Source organism: Ostrinia furnacalis, unplaced genomic scaffold, assembly GCF_004193835.3.
Source record: "Ostrinia furnacalis isolate ACB-3 unplaced genomic scaffold, ASM419383v2 OfSCF0639, whole genome shotgun sequence".
In the NCBI taxonomy this organism is placed as follows: Eukaryota; Metazoa; Arthropoda; class Insecta; order Lepidoptera; family Crambidae; genus Ostrinia; species Ostrinia furnacalis.
Window position 1 is genome coordinate 306,264 of NW_021130878.1, and position 25,630 is coordinate 331,893.

Below are 25,630 nucleotides of genomic sequence, written 5' to 3' on the forward strand. Positions count from 1 at the left end.
ATATGTATTTCAGAGATGATTTCATTTGAAAAAATATTTCATTTTGTTAGAGGTAAAATATTTTTTTAGTAAAAAAAAACTGCTGTTGTTGTGAATAAATAGTCTTAAAGCACTAAAGTTTAAAACAATAAATAACTTAGTACTAAATAAATTAAATTAAAACCGTTAATTTTCAAGATCTATTTTCAATTTTGTATATTTTCTAAGGCTTTTTGATATTATTATCAATAAATGAGTTAGCAACGATATTTCAAATGCAAAAGCATTATAGGAATTGAAACTCCAAACAAACTCATCAAATGCGTTTCAACAAAAGGAGCACTGGTTACGTATGAACGAATCGATATAATTTTGTGACAATAAGTCTTTAAAACACTACTCTAGTGTATGTTCTATCCATTTCCTATTATGAAATAAATAATTGTATTAAATAACTATTCCTAAATGTCGTCATAATATTGCAAAAGCAAAGGCTCGCTAAGCATAGTTTTCAACGTATTAGCTAATTAAGATTAAAAACTCTCAAAATAGATAATAAAAAACCGGCCAAGTGCGAGTCGGGCTCGCGCACAAAGGGTTCCGTAGCAGCAAATATAATAAACTTATTATGTCAATTTAATCAACCTATCTCAAAAACTATAAGAGATACTTTGATCAAACCAAAAATCGTTGAAAGAGTTAATTAGCATGCATCACCTCTATTTTTTTTAGAATTTTATACCCCGTAGTTATAAAAATAGAGGGGGGGGGACATACTTTTTACGACTTTGAGAGCTGATATCTCAAAAACCGTTCACTTTAAGAAAAATGTTTTTTAGAAAACTTTATATCATTTTAAAAGACCTTTCCATTGATACCCCACACGGGTATGTACATCGAAAAAAAATTTTCATCCCTCAGTTACATGTATGGGGGGCCCCACCCCCAATTCTTTTTTTTACTATTTAGTGTCATAATTTTGTAGCGGTTCATACAACACATATTCCCATCAAATTTCATCACTGTAGTACTTATAGTTTCCGAGTAAATCGGCTGTGACAGACGGACAGACGGACAGACGGACAGACGGACAGACGGACAGACGGACAGACGGACATGACGAAACTATAAGGGTTCCGTTTTTGCCATTTTGGCTACGGAACCCTAATAAAAAGCACAACACAAATTATCGTAAAGTAAGGGACAAATAAAAGCAAATGTAAAGTCCCATCACAGCTTACGTGTCTAATGGTAAAATTACAATAACCCTAAATCACGAAGTGGGCATGACTTACATTACTGTGTCTGGTTTGAAATGGTCGCGTCATATGTGGTCTCTCAACGGAATCTACGGCAGAAACTTAGATGCAACTCAAAAGTAACTAGAAGTTGCAGTTTCGTTGCAATTGCGTTTCACCGTGTGTTCTGGGCCTTAGTATGTAGTACTGTTGCATATCGATGGTAAAGGCAAAAATATAGTATTTATAGCACTATCGACATCCTGAATTTATCGATGTGCCCGCAACACTAGCGTGTAGATAATGCAAGCACGAGTCCACAGATAAGTCACTGTCAGAAGACCCCAGGGACTTACAAAAAAACAAAAAAAAAATATGGCCCTCTCAGGGTAAACTGACCTAAACTAAATATAATGGCGCAAGTACACTATGCGGTAAAATTGTCTAAATCGAAGCGCTAGCCCTCACACTGAAGTACGGGTGAGGGAAAGATAAATTTACCGAGAAGGTGTTCACACTATTACGTCTTGGTCAATTTTCCGCAGTGTACTTGCGCCATAAAAATGTAGAATTGTAGATAGTGCACGTGCCCATAGGACTTTGGTACCGCGTTAAACTGGAAAATAGAAAATGACCTTGCCAGTTCAAGCCGGGTTGACACGATAAGAGTCAGTTCGGACCGAGTGGACTCGGATTACTACTCGGACGCTACTCGTATCGTGTAAACATGTAATCCGAGCGCACTCGTACGAACGTACTATGACAGAGCGGACTAGGACGGTGCTCTATTTTTTCTATCACTCGGATCTGAGCTCGGACATTTTTAATTAAAAATAATGGCGGCGTCAAGGAAAAAGTGGTCGGAACGTGATACTGTCAGGTTCGTGGAACTGTATGAAGAAGAAGAAGTGCTGTGGAACGTGAGACTTAAAGAGTATAAAATCAAAGATGCCCGAAATGCCGCTATTGAGCGCATTATATTGTTCAATTCTTTTATTAGTATATCTGCAACAACTGTGATACCTTGCAACAGCAGATCAGTCTGTTCCATGTTGAGCAGATCAGTGTTTTCCGAGAGTTGACACAAAATTGGTGCAAAATTGAATGAGCTCTGATAAGAGTACACTATGAACGTGTAAACCACTATAGGAGTACACTCGTATGACGCTGACTCGTACGAGTGTACTCGGACGTGACTCGGTCCGAGCTGTCTCGTAACGTGTCAACCCGGCTTGAACTGGCAAGGTCATTTTCTATTTTCCAGTTTAACGCGGTACCAAAGTCCTATGGACACGTGCACTATCTACAATTCTACATTTTTATGGCGCAAGTACACTGCGGAAAATTGACCAAGACGTAATAGTGTGAACACCATCTCGGTAAATTTATCTTTCCCTCACCCGTACTTCAGTGTGAGGGCTAGCGCTTCGATTTGGACAATTTTCAGCATAGTGTACTTGTTGCGGTATCTTTCAAATAAAACGGATAACTCTCACAGTTAGTAGTTCTACTGCTGCTCGTCCTGCATGGCGGTTTTGAGCTCCATAGCTAACTTGTAGCCGAGCTCGGGCCGCCTGTCGCGACCTTCCACCATCGCTGCCACCTGTAAGTATAATGGTATCATTTTACAACTTTGAAGCACTATCTCAGGCGTTTGAGGCTGTTGATGATTGTAGAAAGTGTTCGAATTCTTTGATGATTGTAAAAGAAAGTGTTCAAATTTTAAAGTAGGCCCTTTACAGAACACCTATATTAAGTTACGTCTCATAGATTTTAAAATTATCACAATGAGGGTTTTCGCGATTGAAAAATTGCGGTTATTTTTGACATGACATTGACAGATATGTCAAAATCCACCAATCATGCAGCATTTGGACCTCCCGTCTACGTATTGCCACCTGGCGGATTTTTCAATCGCGAAAACCCTCATTAAACACAAAAATACTGCGGGGCAACGGGGCGGGGTGTCCCATATCATCCCATATGCAACATCTGGCACGCGGCGATGATCGATGTAAACGGTTAAACGTCCACCTTATGTTCTCCAGGATCTTGCGTTGCATACAGCTTGACTTGAATAACGCAGCAGTGCAGGACCGGTTGTTGTGAAAACCCTTGGGAAGGCCTTTGTCCAGCAGTGGACTGCTGATTGAGTGATTGGCTGAAACAAACGAACCATAACGCCCTATACAGGGTGGAAGCGTTAAGTGATCTCACTCGATTATTTCTAAACTATACAAGATATTGAAAAACTGGTTACTGATCCTGAAAGTGCTTCATGAACTCTTTCAACCGGTACCAATAATAGGTTACAGAATAAACTGGATCTATCTGAAAATTCGATGTTTCCAGCTTCCATACTAAATGTTTGCCAGCCACACAATATTAGAAGTGTAATTATTTTTATTTAATAATAAACTCGTAAAATAAACTCGTAAATTGTATTCTTATTTAAAATTATTCATGGAAAATATTGGTTTTAGGCTTTACTTGCTATAATATTTGTCAAGAGATGAGTGTCATGACTGTGGTAGTACTAAATGTATGGAAGAAAGAAACATTGATTTTTTGGATAGATCAAGTTTATTCTGTAACCTATTATTGATACCATTGGACAGAGCTTGTGAAGCACTTTTAGAATCAGTAATAAGTTGTACGATATCATGTGTAGTTTAAAAAATAATGTGACATTAACAAATGTATGGAAGCTGGAAACATTTAATTTTCAGATAGATCAAGTTTATTCTGTAACCTATTATTGATACCGATTGATAGAGCTTGTGAAGCACTTTTAGAATCAGTAACTAGTTTATTGATATCTTGTATAGTTTAGAAATAATCGTGTGAGATCACTTATCGTTTCCACCCTGTAGATGTGCTCTCACCTCGTCGGTGGTGACGATGACGCCGTTGTGGTTGACGATGGTGGCCTTGGTCTGCTCGATGTCGGCGAGGTCGACGCCGCGGCTGGCGTCGTCCACCAGCACCGCGCGGTAGCCGATGGCCAGCGCGTCCGCTATCGTCGCTCCTGTGGAGCCAAGAGGAATTGGTTACCAGATGGCGCCACCAACTAATTGGTCACCGCTCATATTGTGGGACTATTTGTACTGGCACTTACCAATTGGTGCCTTTAGCTAGTAAGGTCCACTCGTTAATACCGCTAATTATTGAACGTTTTAACTATGCATATTGGTTATACTGTAAACTACACTCAACATTAAATAAACCGCACCTTCCGCGACGCGAACTTTAAAGATTTTCTTCTGACACAATCATGGTACCCCAACAATATTGGTGTTATTTGAAAGCCCAATAAATATCCTTAAAGAAAAATACATTTCATTTCTAAATAAATGATTAACATATACCATCAATGTGACTTGAAAAAAGACCTCATTTTGGGCTCACCTCTGGGATCAATTAGACCAATTTTCATGGTTATAAAACCAAATAATGATCTCACATGTCCTCTTTAATAGATGGATAGCTATTATAGCCATAAAAGTTGACTCAAGCGTAACTACCTATTTTTTGAAGAAGTGACTCTGGATCCTTCTAAAGACACATTTTTGGGGTAAAAACCTTTCCTTTAATGAAATGAAGTTTAGAACTAGGCTTTTAAATGGTAATATAGTATAGTAATATTGGTGGGAAGTGGGGATGCATACGTTTGAAAGTGCTTGTCGCGGGTGGGTCGATTTTTATGATGACCAGTGTATTTAACTGTCGCTTGGGGGCGTGTCAGACCACTTAAGGTAACTGTAAAGTAACGTAAGATAAAGTAAAGGGGCGTGTCTGTCCCGGCCCCGCCCACTCACCCACACAGACGTCGTAGGCCAGGCCGCAGATGTAGATATCGGTGGCTCCTCGGAGCCGCAGCTGCGAGATGAGGCTGGTGTCTGTCAGCTTCTTGTTGTCCCAGAAGACCGAGTAAGAATCAACTTCTGGATTCGTGCCTTTGTACACCTTCACCGCGCCTTCCACTATCTGGAAATGGTTAATAGTAGGTTAGTATAATTAAATTAATTAACCTTTAAATATAAAACGTGAAAAGGGCATGCCAGGGGTGCCAGTCTTCTGCAAACGTAATACAGTATACATAGGTAGGTAGCTAGTATATTACACGTCTACTAACCCTGTTCTAGAGGCACAATGAATTTAAAGTAGGTATGTAGCACCCATCTATTCCCACTGTATAACCATTGATACCTCTTTGATGGTTTCAATAACCATCACCATCATGATCATCAGCTCATCTACTGCAAGCGGATGACCCTCTCTAAGAGGCAAATGGAGAAGCCTCACGCTGGCCAGAAGGGCTGGAGAGGCATGTGCGCAATTCGCATGTTCTCACTTCGTCACCTCTTACCACATCCATCTTTACATATTCTTCCTACTTCAGTCCTTTCCTCTTACCTCTCGCTAACTTTTATAATGTATAACTGCCTCGTTTCCCGCCATTTCCACCAGGAATATAATGAGTGTAGCTAGGAGAATTAAGTGATTCTATTTGTTGATTTTGTCCTCCCCTAAAGCTTGGCTAAAAAACCAAGCTTAGCTGGAAAAGCAGCCTAACCTTTTTTACGTATTGCAGAACACAGTAATTTAAAAAAATACCTAACTTCTAACCTAAGTTTGTCTTTAAAGGTTGACAAAGTAGTGAAGCCAAGGCCACGAGCTTATTACCGACTCATCAAGATTTGATAACGTCTGCAAATTACACGTTGGGACGTCATAAATCCAAGCTCTGGGTTACCGGCGATGTCATATTGCCGTAATAGGTACAGTCAGCGTCGAATAATTCGTGACACCAGAAGCAGCCAAAAAATTCGCAACGCGTCTTTGTTACAATTGGAATAAGGTTGTGTTGTAAAATTATAGATTTGATCGACATTGTGGTATTAAAGTTATGCTATAAATGGGTATTAAACCAGTCTGTTTATATTTTGAAAGATAATAGATTTTAAACAGCGATATCCAGGTTTACATAAAATACTCACACCGAATAAAATAAGTATGTCTATGCACTCAAAAGTTCGCATTATGTGAGGACCGAAGCGACATCTGGCGTAAAAAGGCCTTCGCTTCATCGGGAGGGTTCCAGCAAGGACTAGTGTTTGCTTAATAAAGGGGTCTTGAGGCACGCGGTGTCGCGGCTACAGCCTCTGCTTTATCGACAGTTAGAAACAAACAAGGGTTCGCTGGCCCCAGGCCGTATCTAGCTAGGGGGTCTAATAGTATCATGGTGCGAGGGGTCCAACCTTGAGATCCTTATGCAGCCTAGGGCCCCAAGTATCCTGCACGCAGTGTCACACTCTTTGCTTAATTGCTGGGGGTTCAGCAAACTCTTAGTGTTTGTTTCTAACAGGCTTTATCTAGCTAGGGGGTCAGTAGTAACTTAGTAACTAATAGACTCAGCGTGGGATGTCCACCCACAAGGTGGACCGACGACATCATAAAGGTAGCAGGAAGGCGCTGGACGCAGGCCGCTACCAACCGGGCAACATGGAAAGCATTGGGGGAGGCCTATGTTCAGCAGTGGACGTCCTCTGGCTGAGATGATGATGATGATGAACTAATAGTGTCATGATGCGAGGAGTCCAAAAACTCTTAGTGTTTGTCCTAAGTATATCCTATCCACGGTGTCACCATATCCTATCCTTCTTCTTTTTTGATGATGTTGGCAATACACGTCGAGGTCGACTTGATTTGTGCCATTTTCAAGTATTTATGTGATACGAGTTACAAAATGAGATCAAGTAATGATATAATGAAGGATGATAGATGATACCCCTTCCCACCCTTTGAGTCTCAGTAAAGTTGTGGTGCTTTACTGAGACCTCCTATGGACAACTTGAGAGAACCAGAAGAATCACGGTGCACTGTTTTGCTTCACTTGCCCACACTCATGCACGTTCACGAACACTTAATGGTTAATAATCCACCATTATTACACACTAGCGGCCGCCCGCGACTTCGTACGCGTGGACCCCGTTTTACCCTTAGGGGTGAAGTTTCGAGTTTTTTAGGGTTTACTCGGAAATTATTCAAACTTTTCTCGCTGTAAAAACCATCCTTGGACTTCAACAAACATTTAAAAAAAAGAATTGGTAAAATTGGTCCAGGCGTTGTTGAGTTATGCGCTTACCAACACATTTTGCGATTCATTTTTATATTATAGATTAATAGTCGCCCAAACACGAATTTGAGGAAATAAAACAAAACCGCTAACATGACGCTTCAGATTCCCGCCAAGAAGTCCATCCTTTCCATCATCGGCGGGGGTCAAGCGAGCTATTGCTAGTTTCTGAAATCTGGTAATCTAATAGTGTAATGATCTGAGGGGTCTCACCTTGAGATCCTTATGCAGCTCGGCTCCCCACGTGTCCTGCACACAGTGTCGGGGCCACAGCCTCTGCTTCATCGGCGGGGGCCCCGCAAACACCACTGTGTCGTACGCCTGTGCTTTGTCTGCTGACACCTGAAGAATAACAGATTATCTTGATTTCACACGACAGTTTAACTTTACTTCACAAACTTGACCTTCACTGGTTGGGTTTTTTATTGGTCGCGACACTAAACTGATAAAACGGGAATTCCACCTCTCGTTCCCACCGCTGCAACTCCTGTGTAGCCAGGATCTACAGCTCGACCGCCAATAAAAACCCAACTAGTGAAGGTCAAGTTTGTCCCGGGGAAAGTTAAACTGTCATTGGACCCACAACGAAATTAATCAGAAGAACATAGGAGGAGTTCAAAGTTGAGGAAGTAAACTGGTAAGTAGACGGTCTTTTCCAATCAAATTGATGTAAATATTTATTGGAATTTGGTTGAAAAAGAGGCTGACAAAGGTGACTGAGTTTCTTCCGCCACTTCTTCTCAGCACCAGCCCATATGTTGTCCCGAAGAGGTGGTAGGGCAAGCTATTTGGGGCGTATTTAAGCGCCCTGGTAAGGGTCTAATTACTGAATGAAGGATTTGTATTTGCTAGTTGCTACTGTATATAACATAACCATAATTCCCAATTTAGTTTGAAAGCTTCATTCAACTTTGTGATTGTAGAATAACAGAAAGACTTTCTTATTTTGGAGAATACCATGCCTATTACGGGTTACCTGGTGCTAAGTTCGTAACAGCCTAAATGATAGAGGGTGAAATGCGGAAATTTAGAGGGGTCGTTGAACTTCGTCATTCATGGTCAATATCCCAAATGAAATCTGCTGTAATTGAAATGAAAAGAACAGTCATCATCAGCTATTTTCGTTCTAAAGCTGTAAAAGGACATCGTCAGCATGAGCCCCGCAGCGATGGGTCGTAAACCTTTTTTCTGACAATTTTAAAGTGAACTTGACCTTGTGGTGGCGTCATGACGCGGCGTCACGCGATGACGACTACCGCGCCTTGGACGAGTGTCTTGGGAGACTCCACGAGACTGGCTCAAGTGAGACATTGAAATAAAATGTCTTCATTCAATTTTTATTTTTGACTAAAAGGAGACCAGATATGTGTCATACATTTTTGGACCATTTTGTCAGATGTCCTTTGGCACTTATGAATGACAAAGCAATATTAATACACAACCTTGGTTGGGTTTTTATATTGGCTGTAGATCCTGGTTACACAGGAGTTGCAGTGGTGGGAACGAGATAGAAGTGGGAGTAGTCCCGTAAACCTTTAGACTTTCTAAATGAGCAGAAACGAGGTCCAGCTGATCGCATAAAAACGTCACACCAAAGTTTAGTGGTGCGTGAGCGCACGCACTTTTAAGGTGCGCTTTACTTCTTAGCTTATTTCAAATTATAACTGCGCACCTGGCATCCGTGACGTCATGTCGATGCTCTGGTTCGGACGAACGCGGGGAGGTGTGCGGGTGAGTGCGAGGGAGAGTCGCATTCCGAGGTGCGCAGTTAGCTCGATGAGGTTGTAGATAGAAATTGGGATCTCTTTGGTTTTGAAGAACGTTATTTATTTATTTATTATTACATTCTTTAGCCGTTACATCTTTGATTTAAATAGTGTCTTAAATCCTCTTCTCTCTATTGCTCTGGTGGAACATAGTTTGATATTTTAGTTGAGTCAACTGGGTTTTTCGAAAATAAATAATATAAATCGTTTCCAATAGAGCTATGTTTAACGTCTCACAAAGATCTTAAAGACCTTATCTGTTACAAAATGTTCAGTAGGTCTAAGATGCGCGCCGTGATAAGCGGTTATCACGCCATTTTATCGATTTTGTCCATACATTTTAACGTCGATAAAAGTTATCACGGCGCGCATCTTAGGCCTACAGGTATAAATAATCATGAATGAGTATCCTAAAAAATAGTCGCGTATGGTCACATCAACAAATTCGCGTGATAGACAGCGTTTATCGGGTATCGATGTGTAGCTATTTTAAAACATACGCAAGATCGGGCCTTTGTCCCATAAAACTAATCGATTCATTCGCGAAGGGGTGAAGTGATATCGATTTAACATTCACTTTTATTGGCCGAATAAAATATTTCGGATCATTATGAGTTACTGTGGAGGTTATGTCAAGAGGTGGATCACGTTTGTATTATGTTCAGGGGCTTTTCTGATGAATTTCTTTAAACAGCAGACTAAATAGCATCTAGTAGAACAACTTAAAATTTGCTGTTAAATGCAGATACACTGCATTAGAATTGAGTCTGCGTGGGCATTGTTCTTCTATTGAGGGCCTGTGAGTATTTATTCTATAGCACAAGTTATAATTCTAGTGTCAAACATTATGAGACTTACCCAAATAGGAGTGGCACTGGTAAGAGGCCGATATGAACGCCAAAGATTTTAATTTGTATCTTTTATGAATTGGGAATGCCGTGTGGTGACGGCAGAGTAGAATACATTTGTCACCAACCCCTACTCTTCCCACGGGTGTCGTAAGAGGCGACTTAGGGACTACACATCAAACAGAGAACGGGCAGCAGCGCTCTCTGACAAACATCAATCTTTTAAACTGCGATCTCCAACCCGCCTGCCAAGCGTGGGGATTATGGCAAAACCCTCCACTATAGTAGAGGAGGCTGATAGTCCAGCAGTGGACTGTAAAGGGCTGTTGATGATTATGAATTGGGAATAGCAACAAAGTTATTGAAAACTGAACCAGGTACCTATACTTAGTTTACTGGTACTTGGAAAGAATCAGTAGCGTCGAGACAGTACTTTATTTAATCGGTAGTTGCATTATCAATGCAATAATTGAAATGCAAGATAACAACTTTCGAGTGTCGTTTGTTTACAATAGGTAACCCATGGTATAATTGCTGCTTTTGTAAATAATTACTTACCAGATATTTTCTGAAAAACCTGTGTTACAGGTCACCAGATGTTTTCTGAATGAGCCTGTGTTACATATCACCAGATGTTTTCTTATAGAACCTGTGTTACAGGTCACCAGGTGTTTTCTGAATGAGCCTGTGTTACATGTAGCCAGATGTTTTCTTATAGATTCTATAATATAGAACCTGTGTTACAGGTCACGAGAGCTTCAACTTACCGGGCTGGACGGGTGAAGCTCCCGCATATGCACGTTGTCTATGAAGGAGACGTGGTCGGGCGGGTGCCAGTCCAGCGAGTAGAACACGCAGTCAAACGACACCGTCTCCAGCAGCCGGTTGATCGGCTCCACCACCTGGAGAACAGACAAGTTATAGAAACTGCCTGGGGTGATTCTAAAGTCCGGTCGCCGAGCAGATAGAATTTCGTCCAATGACTCCAAGCTACCCATCCTTATCACTCGCACGTAATTATATGACCAATCTGGAAATCATTGGGGAAGCAGCAGTGGATGTTCTGTGGCTGAAACGATGCCTATTTCGGATCTATTTAAAATAATTTAGTAAGCTTTTTATAAAGGCTGACAATAGTGGCTGTATTTTTAGCGCTACTTATTTTCAGGATTTAATTTGATTAAAGAAAAACCTAGGTAATTGTGTTTCAAAGAACGAATAATTGATTTCTGGCGGGTGCACCTTCAAACTTTTCCATTTTCCAAGGATTTTCGTTACTGCTATGTTTATGCAAACAAAATTATTGCTTTATTAACTACTTCGGAATACTTTTGTAAAGATCAAGAAAAAATATGACGGCAATATCCACAAGGGATCCAAACTTTCAGCATAATGGCCAACTTATTGAATTGGAGTGTCGCTGCGTGCGGGAGGGCCTTAAATCCATTGATGGTAGGGTGACCATCTAGAAAAGGAATGTCTGGACCAGATAAAACTTTGGGGCATTCATTAAAAAAAAGTTAAACCCGGGACGTCCACTGGTTTAAAATGACATTTCCACACTAAGTGTCAATATAGAGCAGTTCACCCAGAGTCTAACTTTTTGTTATAAGGGGGTGGGTGGAAGTTTCAGAACAGTCCACCAAAGTCAGAAAGTTGATAACCTATTAAGTACTTATGTTCCAATATTTCCAAGTTATGTGTTCGAACTTTTAAGTAAGTCCTTAGATAAAGGAGAGGACTGTGTGTATGTTGGTAACGAATGTAAAATTTGAAAAAATAATTTATTGTTTAAAAGCTGTTTTCGCTAGTTTCGCTAATTTTTTTTTTTCAAATGCTAATTAATTTTAACATGATTAAAAGACACAAATAACTTTTAGTTTTAACAAAACATTTTTTTTTTTACTAAAAGTGACGCACCTCAGAAGGCTATAAGTCCAGACAAGTCCGGGCAAATACCGACTGATGGCAACCCCAGCTGAACTGAACCGATTCTCCAGGACAATGGGCCAATAAATTAGCTTTAACAGCGACGGGTACCTATTGAACGGTAATCCATTCGGAGGGTACTTCCGCGCTCTTTGTTGCTATAATTTGCTATGACATTTGTTAGGGCATGACCTACCTACAACAATAGTCTGTGCTTTTATTATACGTAGAACTTTGTATTGAATTAATCAACCTTTTACGGCTAGGCCTCCAGGCTTAATTAGATTTGTGGTTAAAAACATTTTTTACAAAGCTACTAATCTAGAAAATTATAGCAACTAGTGCCTACCTGGTACACTGAATAAAATTACAACATGTGTACAGTTTCTTTTATAATTTACCATATATGCCCGTTTTCACCATCAATCCCTAATTTTTAAGTGACCCCTAAGGTAACACATAACAGGAATTTTGTTTTTAAATGGGTCACTTAAGAAATAGGGATTGATGGTGAAAAAGGGCATTAGACTATTAAATAATTACAATATTGAATGGAAATCCTTGGGGGAGGCCTTTGGGCTTTGTCCAACAGTGGATGTCATTTGGCTGAAACGACGAACGAAAAATATTCCTAATAAATATCATCTGAATTTCATTTAAAGTGTACCTTTTCTAATTAGCGATAAAAAATAATTTTGAAAGGGACAAAGAAAGTATGCATTTAAAAAAATATGCGAAACATTTTTGTTTTCATCCCAAAATGAATCCAGACGAATGGAAACCCTACATAAGTAACACAATCACGTAACTACAGTTGGATGTGCAACGATAGCGGGTTCGATTCCCATCGCGACCGCGAGACCTTGCAGCGGTGCCAGGTGTGATGGTAGTTTGTGAGATATCACGCCTTCGAAGACCGACGATTACAATGCACACGAAGGAGAAAGCTGTTAAAAGATAAGCTACTATGTGATATGTAATCCATGACTTTGCTTGCGTTGGTGTAGAAGTTTAAAACGAGTTGTCTTCCTTATTCAAGACTGGAGAAATAAAAACTTATAAAAAGATAGAAGCTGCTACAGCTTTTAATAAAATTTTAGTAACGGGTTACTTAGTTACTAGTCACACGTGGGGTGCCGGATTCAATTTGTGGTAGAGCAAACTTTTTTAAACGGAACCAATTTTCATGGAAATTCGTCTAGTAATTCATAGGACCTAGGATAGGAACACAGGCCATCTTTTGACGTAAAAATAGCCGTAAAGTGTTCTAAGTAGAGTATTTCTTATCTAAATTTTTGAATAAATTCTTCAGGCAAGAGATTTTGAGCACGTTAAGAAGGGTACTAGGTATACTTTATACAGACCTACATTTCTGCCGCTAGATTATAATTTAAAATATTAGTATGGATTCAGTCCAAGCTATAAACCAAATAGAACTTGCATTTGCAATATAAGTTGCATGTCAAGGTTACTGGAAGTTAACACGCTGACAGCCGTCAGATGTCTTCATTGCAAGCGCGGGTGCCGTGGCTGGCGCATCGCGATACGATCTGCATTGCATTTGCACTGATATCTGCTATCAGGGTCACCATGCTTCCGAATTTATAAGTACATCCATCTTCTCAGCATTAAGAGCGTTTACGCGAAGCGCGGCGTTTCAATGGGCATCATTGGAAATGATTCACGCGCGGCGTTTTTTAATAGTTTTCAAATGTTTATAGCAAAACAATAACAATTAATTAAATATCGTTTCAAAGTAAATATTTTAAAGAAGATGTTGTTTTATTATATTAAGCTATTTTTATGTTGAATAAAGAAAGAATATTGGTGAAAAAATCACTTTGATTTTTGGATATTTCACGTTCTTTTAATTTGTGATTTCTTATTGTAAAATGCTTAAATCTAAAAATTTTCTCAGATAACTATTTGCCCAAGGATCTATGCTATAGGATATAAATGTTTTTTAAATCGTTTTCACAGTATTTTTATAAAAATTTCAGCTTGTAAACTGACGCTAAAGTGGAAATTTACAAAACCTGTGTGGACTTATCTTGATAGAATTCTTAAATACTAAACTAATCACAATATTTTCTCAATTAACTATTTAGACGACGAAATTGCTTAACTATTTATGCCTATATCATATTTGTAGTATTACTGGTTAATGATTGTAACGAGTTGAAAAAGTACTGTTTTTGCGCCAAACGGCGTAAACGCTCTTAAGCGGTACATAAACGTTGTTGTTTCGAAGGGTCAGGACAATCTATATTGGAAATTGGAACGTTGTAGAAGTAGACTGTGTATTCTACAAAATGTTCAAAAGAAATTCACTGTGAATTTGTTGTTGAGACGTGTTTTATGTGCACATGAAAATATCTAAGTAACCTAAAATTACATAATTTGTTTCAAAAGCAGTATGCTGAACTAATTTATCCATGTAAACCTACTTGTGAAGTTGAAATTAGGCCTAGAAAGACTATTACTAAAACTATAACCTTTTTAAAATTTCTAGTGGAATTAAAACCGCAAATCCAAAACTGAATGCACCCCGCACTCCAATCAAGTAATCCATCAGTTAACCCTTCGGCTGCCGTCATTTAAAGCTTACATAAACGAGTTCAACACATTTGAAATTTAAAGTGCCCAGCACCGGCGATCACTAGCGCCGTGCCTGGCACCGCCGAGGTGTTAACAAATTTCACCCAAAATGGATTTCGCTTATTTTTAGTGGGAATTTTGACAGCTAATCCAATTTCGCCTTCGGTGAAGGCTTTTAATCGGCACGCTCATCATTTTAGGGTTATTTTTGTTCGGTATTGGGGTAGTAGTTAATTCAGTGGTTTTTAATCAAAGTTTAAAAGCTCCTTTGCTATAAATGATGTTAGTTAAGTAAGATTTGTGGTTTAAATTGACGATGTTAAACTTGTTAAGGCTGTTCGTGTTTCAGTCTACCGTTTACGGCATGAAAACAGATTTAAATTCTATTTAAAAATCATAATTGTCAGGTTTGCCATAATAACTTATAACGGGGGAGTCATTTGTCCAGCAGTGGACGTCATTTGGCTAATGCCCTGTCTTTTATCATTGAAGATCTATAACGTAACCTTCAAAATCGGTAGGCGTTTTCACGAGTTACCCCAATGCAGCAATAGTTGGAGAAATCTAATTTATCTATTACATCGCGTGACGTGCGCCGGTATCAATCGCATTGCAGCAACCTGCAGCTGAGGGCTTAATCTAGCCCGAATTTACAAAAAAAAAAGCACATAAAAGTAAAAGTAATTTAGGCTTTAAAGGCTAGGTTTTTCTCCGTTTACAGTCCATACTAATAAAAAAGCTTTCATGCTTAAACCGCATCGCCAATTGCGGTTAATTTTATAGTAATGAGACCAAGAATAACACATAGGTCATAGAAGGCTTCTTTTTCCCGCAATAATCTTTAAACGGGGGAAAGTTTGAATGGGGTATCCATAATTTTTCAAGTCATTTATCATGCACTGCTGGACAGAGGCTTCCTATCTTTAGCTTAAGCTTATCTCATCCAGCTTCTGCGATCTATCGGTATTCGTCACGAAGGCCGCTTCCTGAGTCGTTCACTTAAGTCTCCCTCAAAATAAATAATTCGTTTTGGTAAGTTGTAAAGAGTGGAAATTACTGTTTTATGTAATAGATCAACACGTGCGAATCCGCGGTAAGAAACTAGTAAGATTATAAATGATAAAAAGCTATGACTTAATCCTTATGATTGGTAGGCGTTTTCGCGAATCGGGCCCGAATGCAGCAAAAGTTGGCGAAAGTTTTTATCTATTAGATCGCGTGACTAGCTGGGCGCCCGGCGTTGCGTGCCGTTATCAATCGCATTGCAGGCGTCCTGCAATTGAGAGCTTCATCTAGCCCAAATTCAGTTAGGGCTCGTTCTCTCGGTAATCTGTCGGTAGTCTGACTGTCGTGTGAATATGTGTGTTTGAATTCGAAAGGATCGTTTTTTCGCGAAACGGGATGTTTGTGGGAACGTTAACATTTAAACACGTATTCTACTAAACAGGATTCTGCAAAAAACGGGAGGTCTCCGTGGGAACAAGCCCTTGCACTGACAAAAATAATAGTATAATTTAAATTAGCAGTTGTAATACCTAGTAATGCTATCTGTATTGAACTAAGCTCTATCCGTGCCTTTTCAAGGCGAGAGTGAATAGGCACTTACAGGGCAGATATGTACCGTCCTAGACTGCATCCCACTAAACATCAGGTGCGATTGTGGTCAAATAACTGTCTTGTTAAAAGCATTAAAATCTTTTCATAATAAAAAAAAGCCTTGAAAAATGTTAAAGTGTTAAGAGCTGGCAGTTACATAATAATATGTACTTCTTCCTGATATTACTAAAAATTTACAGTTACACAAGTATTGTAAAAACGATAAAAACATTTATGGAAAACGTAAAATTATAGTATCAAAACAATTACTATTTAGTATCAAACCCAGACGATGTGAAATAAATCAGACCTATACTTAGAAATACTCAAATCGTTCAACGTAAAATATTATTTGACATAAAATACGCAGAATTTTATATCTACTCGTATTATGAGAATAGATTCGGGCTCGATAATAATCGACTGTGTTAACCTTTTCCGATGTAAACAGCAAATAAAGCAGTACAGTCAGATACAATCATGTCTGGCCATTTTTGAACATGTTATTGGAAAAAAATCATAAAAACAATACATGCCACGTACTATGTGCTGTATCCATGTAGGTACAAATTGTTTCTACTTGCGTTTCATTAAAGACGGTTAGCAAAATTAAGATTTTTGGTTGTAGTAGTGCGAAAAGTGTTCCTAATAATAATATTTGCAACAACACCTAGAAAGACTAAGAGAAAACCAATTTGGAAATGGGATAAGAAATCAAAATTTACGAGATAATGGGCCTGGATTTATATTATTTTATTGCTTCGTTATGCCAATAGATATTTTGTTGTTCGAGGCTCAATCGGTTCGGTAAGCCGCGTGGCGTCCAACGAGTTAATAATAATGTACTTTTTAACATGAATGTTTTGAAAGTTACTCTAACCCCTCGAGGAAAGCTAAATATGTTTGCTTAAATAGATTCACCGCAATAGTCTTGTATTAACGCACTTTAAGTGTGTGTGAAGTCTTGTCACACACACACAATGTGCTTAGTAAAAATTGTTACATAGGTTTCTGTTACCGACTATACCAAACAGAATGGCGTATAAAATTGTAGGTCGTATTGCCTCCACAGTGCGCACTGTCAGACTTTGTAATTTGATTCCCGACGACAATAGCAGCGGCCTTTGTTTACGGACACTAAACTTAGTATTGCATAGGCAGTCTAATGTTCGATTATGTGGCAAGTAATCATGGTTATACCTAATGTATATTAGACTACGCAGTCTAGATAAAATTAATCGTTTTTACCAGTTATTATGCGGTTTTATTGAGTTAATTAAATTGAGGAGGCAACTTCTAATATGGAATAGTACAATAGCAATGGTGTCAGCATAGAAATGCAAGGAACGTTAGTCGATCCCATCGCGGCGACCGCTGGACTGTCTAGTCCACCCACAGAGTGGCCACACAAACATAATATCTAGCTTACAGCTGACAAAGGGTTAACGGGGATACACATTTTTGAGCACTACCAGAAAACTTCTTTTTCAATAATTTGTATTACATAATATTCATAAAAACTCAGAATTTGTTAACAACATTAGGAGATTAGCAAATCAGTATCTTGGAAAATTGTGTTCAGTCTCTGAAAGTGCGGCTATAAAATTTAACAACTTCGTACATTATCACCATCGTTGTATACGTGAGCTCATACAAGTACATATCGCAATTACTACTCGTCTAGAAATAAAGGTAGCTACAAATCACTTGACGAATGTGAACATGAATCACTTAAGTGCAGTGTTCTTTTATGTTAGATAACAAGTGCATGGGGGATTACCAGTGTGATAGGATTATGTATTTGATTATTCAATTGATCGTAAGATAGTCTGTTTATAGCAGATTTTATGGACTAGGTATGTTTATTTTTAAAGCAAGTTTTTTTTATTTTTGTAGATGCCCTTTGAGCTCTATCAGATGCTCTCTGATGATCAGGGAATTTTCCTTCAATTTGCAGAAAATAAATGCATTCTTTTAAATCGCTGTCTTTAAACTTATAGACGAGCGAAAGATGGACAATTTCTGACAAAAAACTAGCACTCACTAACTGGGCCGACAAATGTACTGCCCAGTCATAAATTCGGATCAATTGCGGAAAATGAATTATCCAAGTTTTATACAGATCCCTAAGCTTTTCGAAAATATTCTAACGTAATGTTTTTGAGGGATAATATAGGATTTTAACGATGAAAGAATTTTCAAATCGGTCTAATACTTTCTGAGCCTATTCAATGCAAACAAACGATCGAATCTTTCCCCTAAAATTAGTGTAGATTAAACCACAAGATGCCAGTATTGAGCTGGATATGCTGCCTCGATAAGTGCCGTAATACGGTGAGTGGTTTGGTCGATAGCGCCGGGCGACCGCTGCGGGCGGTGAACTGCTGGTTGCGACGTCATTGATGCTCAATTGTTTGTTTAACCAGTAGGAACCCTCGCACAAATAATCCTTCAGCTACTACGGTGTGCCTAGTAATAAAAGTCCACTTTTGTTTAAATTAAATCAACCGCGGTGAAGAGGTTAAGGCATATTTCAGTTTAGATGGTGTTGCGACGTCATTGACGTCGTCAGTTGTTTATTTAACCACTGGGACCCCTCGTAAAAATAATGCTCCAGCTACTTCGTCATGCCTAGGAATAAAATCCCACTTTTTTAAATTAAAATTGACCGCGGTTAAGAGGTTAAGGCATATTTTCAGTTTAGATGGTGTTGCGACGTCATTGACGATTAAAATCGACCGCATTTATTGACATCATTTAGGTATACCAGGGTTAACAATCAGAGGAAAATACGACCAGTTTGGAGTTAATGCAGATTTCGATACACATATCCTTTTTGATTTCTTTCATTGCAAGCATGGTAATTTAAATCGATTTACAGTGTTAAAAACGATGGAGTGGACTGTAGGTATGTAGAGATAGGCCTGCCGGTGGTGATCATAATATGCAAGAAGCAAGGAAACACTCCAAAATAGGGCCAAAACAGTATATTGCTCAAGACATTTTACTAGAACACGAGAGCCAGAAAAAGCATCTAAAACTAAAACAATATTAAAAAAAAGTAAAAAACCATAAACAATTATCAAAAGAGGATTGCTGGTCAAACTGCCAGCAACATACAGTTTCTTTCTTTCTTTCAAAGCAGATGACAAATGACAGTGGTTCCGAGAGCTGTTCTGCTCAGTGCTCTCACTGTTGGGTGTGGAGCACTGAGCAGTGCTCGCCGTGTTATAAAGGAACATACCCGAAAAAGAACACTGCCTAGCTCGCATCAATACTTATGACTGTGCATATTATAAAGACTGTAAGTAAACACTTGAAATTAAAAGGAGGCTGACAATGGTGACTGAGTTTCTTGCGCTGCTTGCTTCTCAGCACTGGCCCATTATTGTCCCGAAGCAGTGGTAGGGTTTATACTGGGACGTGTAAAAGTGCCTTAAACCCTTGAAAAGGAGGCTGACAATAGTGACTGACACACTGAGTTTCGTGCGCTGCTTCTCAGCACTGGCCCATTATTGTCCCGAAGCAGTGGTAGGGTTTATACTGGGACGTGTAAAAGTGCCTTAAACCCTTGAAAAGGAGGCTGACAATAGTGACTGACACACTGAGTTTCGTGCGCTGCTTCTCAGCACTGGCCCATTTATTGTCCCGAAGCAGTGGTATGGTTAATACTGGGACGTGTAAAAGTGCCTATTTGCAAAAATAAATGCGTTTTATGAGTGTTTTATATCTGGCAACAGGCTCGACTGAACTGGATGCGTGTGGCCAGGGACAGAAGTCGGTGGAGGGTTGAAGAGGAGGCCTATGTTCGAAGGCGAACCCAAAGGCTGCTATAGATAGATTGATAGATGAGTGTTTTATGAGTTTTAACAGAACAAGTAAGCAGCACTGACCTCGCTGCCGTCCTGCTGCGCGTTGCACTTGCTGATGTTCAGCGTGCCCGAGATGAAGTCGTTCTGCACGTCCACGATCAGGAACGCGCTGACTGGACGGACTATCTGCAATGAAATATCGCTTGAAATCACCAGAATATACAACTATACAAGAGAGAGAGAGAGACTTATCGCTTAAAGCCGTGTTGGCAATTGCATAGTACACTACTTTAATACATCGTCATAAGAGGCTGACAAAGGAGAATTAATTTCTTCCGCCAATTCTTCTCAGCATCTGCCGATAAGCTGCGCCGGATTAATCCTTAAGCAAATACTTAGGGCATCACGTCTTGGGGGCACCAAAAAGAGCCCCAAAAATCTAGTACATAAAAAAAACTATTATCGGCGAATTCTAGACCTGTAAAAGTCGCACCCATACCTCTGTAATTGCGCTAGACTTGTGGAAAGGTGAGTCACGTTAGCGAAGCGCCACTCAAAAGATGTCCTCGTGGTCAAAAGATGGGTCTGCAACCGTGGACAAACTGGGCATAGGCGGAAATCGTGTCAAGGCCTCGCTACACCGGTACTTCCTCTATGCTCAGAGAGATGGACACACATAACTCGTAGCTATGACCACAGCGGCGGGTATATGCAGCTTTATGAATTTTTTCCACGTAAAAAAAGGGTCACTCACCACCTTGATCCAGTGGTTCCAGCAGAAGGCGAACTCGTCCTTATCCACGAAGCCGTCGCCATCGCGATCGAAGACCTGGAAGATGTGCCGCGCACGATCCTCGGGCAGCGGGTAGATGTGGCCCTTGTCATTGCGGAACAACGCCTTGCAGATCAGCCGAAACTCGTCGTAGTTTAGCTTGCCATCCCTAAAATAAACGTTCAAACACTTAATTTATAATGCCTAGTTGCCGGCACGACTGTCGCGCAAACGTTTTATTTCCCAAAACGTGAAAACGTAAATACATAAATGCTGAGGGTACACCGTAAGTATTTTTGTGGGTACGTTAAGTTTGAATAGGTAAGTACGATTTCGTAATTACTGTCACTAGCCAAAAGCGCAGTTTCACAAAATATCACCTAACTAAGGTACCCCAAAGAACCCGATACAAAGATAACACAAAAATATTCCCTCACTCCACGCGGCCAAAACTAGCAAACGAAATACCTGAGTTCGCATAATTTTAATCCCATAAATTACAACTACCCGCAGAACTCACAACTTTTCTATTAGAATGCATCATAGTTTAATTTAAACATGCGCACTATCCAAAAAGTCCATCAATCGTGCAGAACTACTTGTTCAGTCAACACCTCATAATTAATTACAGCTCCAGGATCCGCAGTCACGCGACGCTGTAAGCAATCGGTGTCTTTGCGAAATGGTTTGAGTTATATCACTATAATTATCATAAGGTGGATCTACACTAGCCGAGCCAAGCACGAGCGGAGCACAAGCCGAGTCAAAATTCGTGTAGTGTGGACTGACTTCATCATTTCAGCCATAGGACGTCCACTGCTGAACATAGGCCTCCCTAATGCTTTCCACGTTCACATCTCGCAAAGCCGAGTGATTGTTGTAGGCTCGTTGTAGGATTGGGTAAAAAATATCGATATATCAAAATATCGATATTTTTCAGAAAAATATCGATATAAATTAGCGATATTTTTTCCGGCGATATATCAATTTTCGATATTTATTTTCAGATATCAAAATCGATATATTTTAATATTTTTAAAGCTCTGCTGTCTTCTCATGCGTAACATCATTTATGTTTTTAACCAATCCGATTTCTTATATTTAGTAAATATGCAGTAAGCTGTATGGGTTTAGTTTCTTTGCTTCAAACACAAACAAAAATTACGCTCTATGACTTGCTTGTGATGTGAGACAGCTCCTGAGCCCCGATTACGGTAATTTTTAACGTCTCCAATCTTCGATTGGTCGTTCAACAGCGTACGTTAGCTGTTTTGACCAATCGTATCGCAGAATCGATGAAGTGCGTCTGGATTGGAAACGTTAAAAGTTACCGTAATCGGGGCTCTGATGTCAATATCAGACAAATACTGGTTTGAATAATGTTTTTTTGTCAATGTTTAATTGCTCATTCGAAAAAATAAACTGAAATATTACAACTTGAGTTGAAACAGCGACATGTGTTTTCTTTAAAATTTAGATAATTTTGGCCATTTTTATAAATAATTGCAAATTGGGCAAAAAATATCGATATATCGAAATATCGATATTTCTTGGGCGATATATATCGATATATTTGAAAAATATCGATACGATAAATATCGATATTTTTTTTCCGTTTGCATAGACCCACCTTTACCTTACGTGCACTGGTCCATTTATTGTTCCGAAGCAGTGGTAGGGTTGAAGTGATTTTGGGACGTGTAATAGCGCTTTTTAAAAGCCTACTTGCAGAAAATAAATTACTTTTGTGAATATTTCTTATGGTAACCCTGTGGAGGATGAGAATGAGTACGACGGTAATACTTTAGACGGTTTATTTTTATGTAGTGTAGAATAGGAAGTTTAAAAGGGCAACAAAATTTTTTGAAAGTTTAGATATTTTTTTAACTGATGCACTATTAATCTACAAAGTGTGTAAAGAAGATACTTCCATCCTGTAGAACTATAAAGCATGGTAGGAAAATGTATACCTAAATTTGTCTTTAGAAAAACTAATCTTGTGTGTGTGAGAAATTCAAATAGTTTATTCAGTACATAGGCCCTTTCCAGGGCACTTAAACACGTCCCAAATATAGCTTGCCCTACCACCACTTCGCGACAACCTGGACAACATATGGGCTGGTGCTGAGAAGAAGTGGCGGAAGAAACTCTGAAGGGCACTCAATGGAACTTCTGAACGAAATTATGTATAAAAAGTTGGTAAAATTATGCCTGCGATGTGCTTGTTATTTTTTATGATAAGTTAAATTACATTCCAAGGTATGAATGGAAATCTTTTTTGAGATTTATCCGTTCGTAGTCCTCAAGTAAAGACCCGCGAATCGAATAGCATAAAAAATACAAAACCTCACTCTTGAAGTTTGTTTGGCACATGTTAGGTATGCTAAAATATTGCATTACCCACATGTGCGACATGGAGTAATTTACGCTGCCAAGGTAATGAATGGAACCTTGTTTACGTCAGGCGTGTAAACATCGAGAGAATATTATGGAGGCGTGTGGGTTAATACGTCACAAGACATGAGTATTGAGTGTTCGTCACCTTCGAAATATTGCACATTATTAGGCACTAGACAAAGCGATCATCTGATCATCTCTTTTACAGGCGCGGGATCTACATCTACGTTTCTTGAGCAAGAAAATAGTTGAGTTAGGGCTCTTTCCCAGGGAAATTCAGTATTGCTGGATTATGCCTTACTGGGTCCCGCTAAACTCGACGTTTTGCCCCAGTTTGATCCTTGCCTGGACCTTTGCGACAGAATAGAGAATTTCTTGGACATTATTGCAACTTGCACGACGACGACGACGCTAGGTTTCAAGTCAAGTTAGCCTTTAGGTGAATGTCAAGGCTACTATGCACTCACACACCATGCACTACTATATCGGCGTATGCGCATGGCCTGGCCCTGCATTTTCTCATAAAAACTCATAAGTCATTTATTTTCTGTGTAGGACTGTAGGCATTTTTATTTCTATCATAACGTGAGTTATAGGTAAGTCAAACGATTTCGTGGAGAGACGTTCTATTGGTTCGTGATTTCGTGCCTTTTCTCTTCTTAAATTTTAAATGTTCAGTATAATGATCATTTAAAGTTAAATAAAAACTAGCTTATTACTCGTAATAGCGCCAAAAATGCGCTCAGTCATTATTATGTAGTGACCTAAGACTTCACATGTGAATAATGTTGTGTCATGTTTCAATTATAATTACGACACACTGTTAATCATCAAATATACATCGCGGATTAGTATTATTATCAGATATATTAGTTATTTTAATCACTATATTTTAGCCAAATAATTTTGAGGAGTAAATAAACAAACAATATCGTAAAGAGATTGTACACACGACAGCTCATCAGGCTACCCATTTTTGTTGCAATCTCGCCCCTATTACAACTGCACACGAACCCACAGTGGTTACGTTGACGTGGCGCACGTGCATGCAAATGCAATTGTTGAAATAAGAAAGATGGTTTTCATGAATGAAACTTCCAAAACACAAATTAAATACATTGTGATTATGATTCAAATGTTATACATTTTATAATGATGTGCTTACATGTAAATAATAATTTAAAAAGCCCACAACTGTTTCATCTTTGTATAACATTAAAGTTGACTGGTAGAAAATGCAGTAAGGTATTAAGTTCACCAATTGTAGTTTGCAGTGTGCAATTACTGGATATCAGAAATATAATTTTAATAGAACTTGAGCTAGCAAAAAAAGTATTACTGAAAATATGTTACATTATTATGAGTGTTTAACAAGTTTTTTTCTTATTCATAATTTTCAAATAAGCTTTTGGTAATTGGTTTTATTATTTTAGATGTATTAAACTTGTGTTTGCAATGCAATAATGATATTGTTATGTGTCGGTGAATAAAACATTTCATTTTATTTTTTTCACTTTTCATGCTATTAATTATGTGAAAAATGTGTTTGTTTATTTATTAGGCAATTATGCCACATAACTAAGCATTGGTCTTATTATTTAATAATGATTTCATTATCTAACTTTGATATAATGTATGAAAGTTTAAAAAAGAATTCGTTCTAAAAATCAAAATGGTGCCTACTATAGACGGATAACGGAAAAACATGTTTGTCTCAAATTACCATAACTTAATGGTATGCTTACTATTCACTTCACTCATAACTACAGAAAAAAAAATGTTGTGTCACTAAGCAAAGTTGAAACGAGTTGTGACATTATTAAATACAAAACCATGTTTTTTCTATCAGCTATTGTTATTTATAGTATATTTTTATCGATTAAGTAGGTACATAAGTGCACTTATTTGGTGCTCTAACTACATAATTTATTCCTTAAATAATGCAATTTATTTTATTATAATCTGGAGTTCGCTTCTTTTTTTTATTTTAAAACTTTTTGTTTTTTATGGCGGCAAATGTGTGATGGCTGGAACTTACCCATCCTTGTCGAAGGTTTCATAGCAAGCGTCCATATCGAGCAAACAAGATTCGTCGAGTGTCGCGCCGTTAGCAACCTCCGACATTGTTGGTTGGATCGAAATGAGCTGCCGGCAGCCGCGGTGGCTGTTTATAAAGCCCTCCAACTTCATGCTGAACAACTACCTTGTGTACTGTAAGCCCGTAACTAACCTATTTCAGTCCAAAGTTTATCATAGAAACCGAACATGAAATCGATTATTACACAGGAAATAGCTGTTTGTAGCACTTTTATACAAACAAAATATATTAATAACAATGGTTTATTTCAAAATTAATTATTCAGAACACTGCAAAAATCTAGAAAGTTGCGTAAAGTAAGTTCGTTGCAGAAAAGCGCAAAAGTCAAAATACACCAAAATGTCATTGTCAATGTCATTGTCAGGACGTTTCGTTTTGCTAAAGTAATTTTTTGTTACTTATTAATTTGCATAATCAACTCAATAAAACTAAAATTTATTTATTAAACAGAAAATAAA

At 38.6% G+C, this 25,630-nt stretch overlaps 1 protein-coding gene across 1 annotated transcript; it reads right to left on the reverse strand.

Moving 5' to 3' along the window:
• Positions 1 to 1,409: 1,409 nt before the first annotated feature.
• On the reverse strand, positions 1,410 to 25,586 carry Naam (Nicotinamide amidase). The gene is made up of 8 exons (XM_028323511.1): positions 25,113 to 25,586; positions 20,660 to 20,846; positions 19,987 to 20,091; positions 10,738 to 10,872; positions 7,570 to 7,698; positions 5,036 to 5,204; positions 4,103 to 4,245; positions 1,410 to 2,820 (listed from the first exon to the last, which is right to left on the reverse strand). Exons 1-8 carry the CDS (start codon positions 25,262 to 25,264, stop codon positions 2,725 to 2,727), a joined length of 1,116 nt encoding a protein of 371 aa, XP_028179312.1. The 5' UTR covers positions 25,265 to 25,586; the 3' UTR covers positions 1,410 to 2,724.
• Between the last annotated feature and the right edge of the window lie 44 nt (positions 25,587 to 25,630).

Bases quoted from the DNA above. Each gene is read 5' to 3' on its own strand.
- Naam (XM_028323511.1), bottom strand. From the start codon at position 25,264: ATGAAGTTGGAGGGCTTTATAAACAGCCACCGCGGCTGCCGGCAGCTC. The intron at 5,205-7,569 runs GTGAGACCCCTC...AACCATTTCCAG, and splicing joins AGCTGCATAAGGATCTCAAG to ATAGTGGAAGGCGCGGTGAA. The intron at 4,246-5,035 runs GTGAGTGGGCGG...TTGGCTCCACAG, and splicing joins GGCCTACGACGTCTGTGTGG to GAGCGACGATAGCGGACGCG.